The 9,752-nt window shown below is 36.8% G+C and overlaps 1 protein-coding gene across 1 annotated transcript; it reads left to right on the top strand.

The window, feature by feature from the left end:
* Positions 1 to 531: 531 nt before the first annotated feature.
* LOC134858649 (interferon-induced, double-stranded RNA-activated protein kinase-like) lies at positions 532 to 9,714 on the top strand. The gene is made up of 17 exons (XM_063874642.1): positions 532 to 792; positions 1,557 to 1,695; positions 1,832 to 1,905; positions 1,983 to 2,132; positions 2,280 to 2,412; positions 3,079 to 3,146; positions 3,414 to 3,504; positions 3,632 to 3,681; positions 3,771 to 3,858; positions 5,475 to 5,533; positions 5,624 to 5,743; positions 5,833 to 5,973; positions 6,467 to 6,671; positions 7,097 to 7,246; positions 7,414 to 7,515; positions 7,782 to 7,844; positions 8,254 to 9,714. Exons 1-17 carry the CDS (start codon positions 680 to 682, stop codon positions 8,377 to 8,379), a joined length of 1,872 nt encoding a protein of 623 aa, XP_063730712.1. The 5' UTR covers positions 532 to 679; the 3' UTR covers positions 8,380 to 9,714.
* The last annotated feature ends 38 nt before the right edge of the window (positions 9,715 to 9,752 follow it).

The raw sequence follows: 9,752 nt of genomic DNA, 5'->3' as shown, positions 1-9,752 counted from the left end.
CACAGCCAGTTACTGGGCATGGCCATTGTGGCTATGGCAAGAGACATATACTGAGGCAGTGGGTGCATAAATAAACACTATGTGTAAGCCCCTTTTAAAAAGTACTGCCCCTAGCCCCTACCCTGTGATAGTGTGTGCACACCACCGTTCATGAACAAGACATGGTGTGCTCTTTTGTCAGCAGTCTTGTGTAAGTTAGGTTAAAAATGTTATGGATGGAGCCAAGTTTGAATTTTCGGGTGTTTGGTATATTTATTAAACAGTGACATTCAATAAGTCAATGACTGATTTGAGAGTAAAGTATTTAATGAAGCAGATGTCAGGTAAAATAAATGCAATTAGATATAATGAAATCGAATATCTAAACATAATAGACAAACGATTAAATCCAAAACGTCTAAATCAGGAGCCAGAAACACTATTTAAAATATAAAATGTAGCTTTTGTTGTTTGTCTGGATTCATGTATCAGTTTTTTCAAGCCACGTAAAGTTGCGTGAATGACGTTTACTGTAATAAGCGGAAATCGAAACTTAAGTCAGCTGAATCTAAACAGCAAGGATACGCGGGACCTCAGCAAAAACTAAACCGAAATGGAAAATCAAAGAACTATTGTCAGCTGGGTACTTTGATCTTATCGTTTAATGTAATTTAGGATCGAATTTTTGACGTAATTAAAGATGGAAAGTGGAAGTGATGTTGCGAGACTGAACGAGTACGCACAGAAAAAAAAAAGTTTAGGCCTACTTAAATATGAAGACCTTGGCTCTTTTGGCCCAGACCACATTAAAACGTGAGTTTAATAACATTGCTGTTACCCATGAGTTATGCTTAAGCCTGTTAAGCTTTATTATTCTGCCGGAACGGTAGTGGGAGTGGTTCAATATCAAGGTTATTGGACTTCTCACATAAAACAGCTATGTTACACAATGTTAATAAATAAACTACCTAAAGAAATATTAGACTACCTTTTGGTTGGTCTACAGTGGGAAGATACCATCAACATAATACATAATACAGTAAATGTAGGCACGCCTGTTCATGATAGCTCACACTTCTCACTTTCACAGGGATCGGTCATTTCAGGGATCGGTCATTTCAGAGTGATTACTTCCTCATACCTATATCATACCAAATGGCCTAAATTAGAAATTAACTTGTCATTAATATATAATTACAAGAAAAAATGCACATTATTTGTCTCTACTGAGCTTCTTAAGGGTTTGTGGATTTTACCATGTCCAAAGTGCAAACTAATCAACCTCTACATGAACAATATGTACGGATATATACAGTATACATAATATGTTTTTATATATGTATATTTGATATGTCCCTGAAGTTATTTTCCTCCTGATAGTAGTTCAATGTCATATCAATTGAGTTCATTTGCACTAGCACTAGCACATATTTTTTAATGGGAGGTAAAGGAGTAAAGTAAGTTAGGCTTAAACTATTACTCACAATTTACAAAATGGATCAGAATCAACAGATTAAATGCACTCCAACATCCTTTCAAGTCTGCCTGAATAAAATAATATGACAACTGCTTTACAGATTCACCCAGAGGGTAGTCCTGAATGATAAGGTCTATCCTGAGGGTGTAGGGAAGACAAAGAAGGAAGCCAAGAATAATGCTGCTAAAAATGCCCTGAGAGACTTGGAGGAGGCCGCACGTCAGCCTTCAGTTGGGACAGTAAGAATTTGTTTGTCCTCTTTTCTTAAGGGTTAGGGTTAGGCCTAAACTTGTGCTGCTGGCTGGGACATAGCAGGGCACAGTCCTGTGTGTGAACTACTGTATCTTTAAGTTGTACTTCATTTTTATTTTCAAGACTGCAGTTGAGAATTACAACCCTACATCAGCTCAACAAGAGAAGGAACTCAATCAAAATGATTCTGATATCTGGTAAGTAAATCACAAAGCCAGGGCAATGTTTTATTTTCATGTCTTAATCTGTGTTAAATGTCTCTTGTTTAATACAGTAATCAGACAAGAAGCCTGAGTGTTAACTCTCAGGACAACAGCTCTGAACAGAATAATTTCATTGGATTAGTTAACCACTACTGTCAGAAAAAAAACCGCTGCCATACATTCATTGAAGACAGAAGATGGGGACCAGCTCATGAGCCTCAGTGAGTATGAACTGAATCTCTGTAACCTGAATATACACTATAATCACTCTATGCTAACTCGTAATTGATTAATTAGCAGTCAATTTTTTGACTGTTCTAAACAACATTGAAATGATCTAAACTCCTCCTTTTTGCAAAACAACACAGATTTTTCTACAGATTAATCATTGACAACAAGGAGTATCCTGTGGCTAAAGGAAAGAATGCCAAGGAAGCCAAACAAAATGCAGCCCGTCATGCCTGGTTTGCTCTTCAAGAGCAGTCAGACTGGGACAGCAAGGTATTTTACATTTTTGTACTTTTTCAAATCCTCAAAAGTACTCAATTGAAGTTCAAAAGGTACAATTTTATAATATATTATATTATATTATAAAATTGTTTAATACAATGTTGATAGCAAGGTGTATTTACTTAACTGGCAGCTAATGCTAGTGGTTTAATTTTTACTCAAGATGCATTCAAATGATACACAAGTTTTTCTCTTTGCTCACTGTAAAGTTGTGCACAGATTTTTACAGTGAAAACAGTTAGTTATTTTCTACGGTTTCCCATAGGTAAGCTTGCAGTTATACATACGGCTGTCATTTGGTTAGTTGTGTGTCACAAGGTTAGCAGTAAATGAGGTTATAGTTGAAATAATTTTAACTTTGAGCATGGTGCTCACAACAATATACGGGTGGTGGGTGATGCCAAAGGTTGCTCCTAGTTGGGCGGCCCTTTCCATAACAGCAATGCAGAGCCTTTTTCCCGCTAGTCATGTGAAAGCAGCTTAATGCTCTCAGAGACCATATACTGTATAAGTCAGCCCTTTACATAAAACATACAAGCAAGGCATTTCATTTTTTCAGTTTGATGGATTTTATTGTATTGCTTTTATTTCAGGTAATAGCTCCCTTTCTTCTGATATAGTCTAATGTAATGTCAAACACCTTTTCTTTCATTTTAGATGTCTGTCAGATCAACAGTGTCTGAAGGTGGTGCACCGCCTGTGTTGTCAACACCATCAACTCCAGTGTAAAGCCCTTACTCTGAATTCACACCTGGGAGTGGCAAAGTGCTGACTGTCTCAATCTTCCATGCAATTTCTATGTAATGCTAAGCGTGCCATCCAACCTCAGTTTTTTTGAGTTGGCGGCTACATTCAAAACATTTAATTATTGCTGCAAGGGGCATTTCGCTGATCCCCTGTGAGAATTTTGCATTATTGCCATTGGTATGAAAGCTGAATATGGAGTTAAATACCAAGGAGGCTTTACTCATGTCTCTCATTTTATTCCCTAGGGATTCCCATGAGGCTTCATCACAAAGAACGTCAACGAGCAAAAGTAATTCAATAACATTCGAGGATTCACCAAACCCATCCCAAGCTCAGGTCTGTTTTCTCAGCATCTGACCGTGGTGACATTAAATAACAAACATTATGTTTAAAAGGGCTACAAGAGGTACATTCTTTTATTTGGAACATGCTACATTCTAACTATTATCTGTTTTTTGTGAAGATTCCCTTAGAGCCTGACAATGGTACACCCACCAGGTTGTCAAATTCACTGTAAGGCACTTATTTATCCTAGTGTTGAAACAGATTATATAGCTTAACGCTGGAAACCTGTGCCAATGCCTCTCATTTTGTTCCTCTAGAGAGTCTATTACATCGTCACAAAGCATGTCCTCGGGTACAAGTGGCTCTGGATTATTCACCGATTCATCAAACTCGTCCAAGGATCAGGTATGTACTTTATATCACAATCTTTTTGAATAAGATTTTATTAGATATTTTCAAGACAGACATAACATGTAAAACAGCCATACATTACCAGTGATGGGCAAGTTACTTCCAAAATGTAATACAGTACATATGACTTATTACCTTCTTTTTAAAGTAATAAGTTACATTACATTATTACTGTCTCTGAAATGTAATGCGTTACACTACTTTTGCGTTACTTTGAGTTACTTTCACCAAAAATAACCGTGAAAATATGGCTTTAAATGCTAAAATGTAGTTTATTGCAGCTCATTAATTAAAGCTATCAATGGCAGTATGCTGAAATTAAACGTATGCTCCATTTAACTGGGCTGAATAATATTTGATACCGGTAACATTACGTCTCTGTGTGTTATCAACAACATGTTAGTGGAGCCTCTGCACGGCCCTGTAACCTGCTGTATATGAACGAGTCTCTATGGCAACGTTAGCTCACCTTGTCATTGGTGTGTTAACGGGGATTTAGCTGACAAGCTTTCTAAAAGCCTGCGATTCCACAGAGGACAGAGGCTGCATTTCTTCAACACTGAGTCTCCTTATTTCTCTGCGTTCAAGCAGCAGATCGAGAGAGAAAGCTACCTTCTGTTGCTTTGGCCTGCACGCACTCATGTGTTTTTCTTTTCTTTTCTGCAAGCCTGTAGCTCTCCATTGCGAATCTGTTTCTTCAGCCCTCTTAACCAATAGTAAACAGGCTTACCGAGTTACTATTCTACCTGCACAATTATTTCTCTGGTGTCGGAATGTTAAAACATGTTGTAACTGCGTTAATGAGAATTGTAACGGGTATTATATTACCCAAATTTCAGAAGTAATGCGTTATATTACTGCGTTAAATCTAAAAGTAATACATTACTGTAATTCCATTACTTTTGTAATGCGGTACACCCAACTCTGTACATTACAAAACGAATGTTGATGCACAAATAAGAATAAATTGAAGAAGTAGGCTTGCTACTTCTACCCCACTACAACCCAGATGTGAAAGTGTACTTTTACTCAATCACATTTATTGAATACCTTTAGTTACTGTACAGATCTGGATTAATAATATGAAATAGAAACAACACTTAAATCAGACTATAGTTACACCTGGCGTAAATTCACAAGCTACCCTGTAGTATACTAAGTCATTAAAACTAGCTGCACCTTCACCAGCTTTGATAACACTTCAATGCATCAATAGTTTTAATCAAAACATATAATACTTATTATCAGGAAATGGGCCAATCTGCATAATCAGTCCTTTTACTTTTTGTACTTTAAGTATATTTTGATGCTAATACTTTTGTACTTTTACTTGAGTAACATTTTGAATACAGGATTTTTACTTGTAACAGAGTATTCCTACAGTCTGGTACTTCTACCACTTAGGTACAAGCAGCAACAGAGCCAAAGACAGACCTCTGGCATTAACCTCTGTTAGAATCTGTGAAAACTTTGAAAGCTAAAAGAAAACCCACTCTGCTTACTCTATAAGTGGAGAGGGCAACAGAATATTAGGGTTATTGTTGAAAAGTATACAACAATGAGAGAAGGGGTTAAAAAATTGACTGTATGTTATTATGTTATCCTCTAAGCATGCTGTCAAAGACAAGAACATGGGAAATACTGAAAATGAGACACCCACCCATTCAAGGTTTGAAAAGAACCCTCTTAAATATCTCTCCCAACAATTGCTGTACAATCAAGAACCTTTTTGCCTAAACAAAAGTGTTTATCTCAACAGGTTTACTTCAGAATTTGATATCATTGATTGTCTTGGAAGAGGAGCCTACGGTTGTGTTTACGCAGCAAGACACAAACTGCTGAACAAGTGTTTTGCTGTAAAGATTGTCCGCAGTGACGAGTACGTATGCAGTAGAACAACTTTCCATTATGCAGCATGTATGCAAATACTTTGAAAATGGATTCAATTGTTGTTTCCTTTTGGATCAGGAAAGCTCTTCGAGAGGTGGGGACATTGTCAGACCTTCTCCACTCTAACATTGTCAGATACTACACATTTTGGATGGAGGATTCAAGATACCAAGGTCATATTACAGTTGGAAGCTCAGCTGGCAGTTTCAGCTCTTCCCAGTAAGTCCCATTCGCTAACCTTAATCAGGCTATAGACAGCATGCAGAGCATATCTTTGATTCGGGGCTGGGTCACGATTACCTGCACATGGCTCTCAACTTGGAGATGGCTGAGCCTTAACCGCTGTATGTGCACAGTTCAGAGCTGCAAAGAACAGGTTGAGATTTAAACATACAAAGAAGAAGTGACTAATCTCCTAAGAAGGAGAGTAATCCCAGAGTCCAGAAAACTAGATCAGGAGTCAGGGCTTTCAGGAGTCAGTCTTTCTCTGAAACCAACTTCCTGTTTTTATTAAGGAGGCAGATAGTGTTCAAAATGTTAAGAGTGTGTGAAAACGTTCCTATTGTATTTGTATTTCACGTTCTATCATGTTTTATATATATATATATGTAAAGCCCACTGAGACAAAAGTTTTTGGGTGAAATTCAGCCTTACAGCTTTGATTTGATTTGATTAAGGTTGTCACGTTTGTCCTCTTTCTCTCTTTTCTGAGGTCTATAGATGATCCATCAGCAAAGTACCTCTATATTGAGATGGAGTTATGCCAAACAAAAACACTTAAAAAGTGGATTAATGAGAAGAACACTCAGTCTCAGCCAGACACAAAGAGAAGACAAGAAAGTCAAACCATTGCTCAGCAAATAGTCAATGGAGTCGAATATATTCACTGCAAGGGGCACATCCACAGAGACCTAAAGGTGAGAGACTCTGCCGTGTCTCCCTGAGCGAAATGTTGATATAGACTCAGTATACTGTATGTAACTTTAGGTGTTTGGGGTGTTTTATGTGCTTCATGAAAGCTCAGATAATACAATTATTGAATAGGATTGAGTACGCTTCAATTGTTTTAATTAGATGATCATATTATGAAACTGTAGAACATACATGACATTTAACAGAGTGATAATAATAAAAGGAAAAAATGCCTTATAAGAACAATGGTACATAGGGTTATTGTCTTTGTGCATTGAAATCTACTACACAATCAATAGGCCAATAATTGATCAATACAAGCAAGCAATGCTTAAATGTAATTCTGGTTTAACCTTAAACCTCTTATAATATGTGAATGCCTTTTGTGTGGGCTAGGTTTTAATGATTTGTTTCTGTCAATAACGGTAAGCCTGACAACATCCTGTTTGGAGTGGATGGAGTGGTGAAGATCGGGGACTTTGGTCTGGTCACCAAAGATGATGATGATGATGATGATGACATTGCTTTAATGGAGAGAACAAGACAGAGAGGAACATACACTTACATGGCTCCTGAGCAAGTGAGATGCTCTTTATGATGATAATTCTTCTTCATTATTGTCTTAACAAATGTGTTCTTCTCATTGGCTAAAGCAGGCTACCTGTATGCCTAACACTGTTAACGATGCTCCCAAATTTCCTAAATCCCAGCTTCATCTGTCTTTACTATTTGCAACTCCTATCACAGATAACGGGGAAGAACTATGACCGAAAAGTGGACATATTTGCTCTGGGGTTGATATACTTTGAACTCCTTTGGAAACTCTCTACTGGCCACGAAAGAGTAGTGGTGAGTCTTTCCTAAATGTGCGTGTTGTGTGTTACATTTTTCTAATTTGCTCAATAACTTGCCACAACAATTTCACCATGTTGTGTTGGATAATGTACATTACAGTATGTAAAAAATACTAAATGCCAGTAGTTGATTGTACCCAAAGCAGTGTACTATAGATGGCGGATGGAACGTTATCATTTATCTTCTAATGTCTTGTTTGATTTTTTCTTTTATTGATTTGTACTTTGTTCTTTATCTTTTTATCACTTTATGAATAACAGGTTTGGAATGATGCCAGAAGTCTGAAGCTCCCCGAACAGTTTTCAGTGACTTTTGCCGAAGAGGTAAATGAGCATGTTCTTATTAAATCTGAGGCACTATTTAACTTGAGTGTTTACTTCTCATTAGACTTTTAACTTTAATACTTGGCGTAGGATTGATGACTTTTTTCTATGTCAAACTACTTTAACAGCTAAATCCTGCCTTTTTATTAAGGCATAAGTAATAAAGAATAAACGGTATAACTCATTATAGTTCCACAGTCACAGCAGCCATTTGTCTGCACTGTGTTTCTAGTTCCTCCACCACTCATTAGGAGTTAAAATAGAACGGCCACTGTCTGATTGTAACAGATAACTGTTTTTAGAAAATATCATTATTGATTTCACAAATACTGTGAAGTGGTGCTTCAACAATAATGTAGACATCATTCAATTATTAGTTCAAAGATCTCATTAGAATTTTCTTCTGCAGAACAAAATCATCAGGTTAATGCTGCGTGAGAAGCCAGAAGACCGTCCTGAAGCATGTGAACTAAAGGCAGAACTGAAAAAATGGGCTCAGACACAACATTTGCATAAGGAAAGGGCAACATACTAATCATCTGGAGATCTCTCTGTTGGATGTCTGTCATGGGATAAAATGACTTGATTTGTTATAAATATATGTGGGCAAATGGTGAATGGATTGACTGCACTTCTATTGAGCTTTATCTGAACTTTAACTAAAAAAAGGGGCCTTATTATGCTCATGTGCAGGTTTATGTTTGTATTTTGTGCCTTTATTGTGACATGTTTACATGCTTGAATGTTCAAAAAAGTCTTTATTTTTCTCAAATTGTCTGTGCTGCAGCACCTCTTTTCACCCTCTGTCTAAAACTAGAGCCCACTCTGCTCTGATTGGTTAGCTGGCCAGCTCTGCTGTGATTGGTCAACAGTTTTGAGATGTCTCGCCCCTTAGCCTATCACATAACATGTATTGGAGTGCAAGACGTTAAATTATGATGACACTATGTTACGGAAGTAAACAAAGGAGTCTACTCAAGGCGTTTCAGGCAGGGGGGGAGTGTGTGGGATAGAAACTCCTTCAGACCATATACATGCAGATCAACTTATACAGTATAATGCTGCAGGAAAGGGAAAACCCCCCAAAGCATAATGGGCCCCCTTAAAAATAAGAGTAACCTAATATTGTGGGTTTTACAGTTAAATGTGAAATCCAATTTTATCATGATTTTAGAAAGTAATTCTCACGTATTGACATTTTTAAATGTTTTAAGTACTCAGGTGCTGGTTGTTTTCTATGTCTACAGTTTACATTTTATTAAATGTCGGAGTTAGTCAAACATATGTTTTACAGCCTTTGTTTTGTACTGCTTATGTAAAGTTTCAAAATAATAAAATGGTTATCTGGGTAAGAATGGTCATGCATCTGAAATGTACACACACTATACTGTCGTAGATATATAGAGACTTTTGAAATACATAGGCAAACATTTAAAATTGAAATAGAAAAATGATAAGGACAAAGCAAGTTATTAGGCAGCTAAAGGTTTCACACAATAAATATCTGTCACAAATATTATAGATTAAATATTTTTTAAACCTAAAGCGGCCAGCCAAAGGCAACAGCTTTATCTATTCATGATTAGGTAAATTATTTAACAATATCAACAACAATATAGATGAATAAAAAATAAAAGAAAGTATACAATGTTGTCTGCCTGTGTTCTCTGCTTGCTGGCTCTTTGTTTTCAGGTGATCCAGATCATCATCCAGATGAGCCACATCACTGCACAGTGGAGTGTCACTGTTCTTTTGGACACAGCTGCTCTCTGTTGCACATTTTCACAAATCCATACATGCATGCATGACTGATACCTGGTATTAGAGGTTTTATGTTATTGTGTAAATAAATATGCTTTTTGTTACGATACGATAACATATACTTTATTGTACCCGTAATGAAATGTT

The sequence above is a fragment of the Eleginops maclovinus genome, chromosome 22 (genome assembly GCF_036324505.1).
Source record: "Eleginops maclovinus isolate JMC-PN-2008 ecotype Puerto Natales chromosome 22, JC_Emac_rtc_rv5, whole genome shotgun sequence".
NCBI classification, from domain to species: Eukaryota; Metazoa; Chordata; class Actinopteri; order Perciformes; family Eleginopidae; genus Eleginops; species Eleginops maclovinus.
This window is presented reverse-complemented; position numbering and strand designations above follow the sequence as displayed.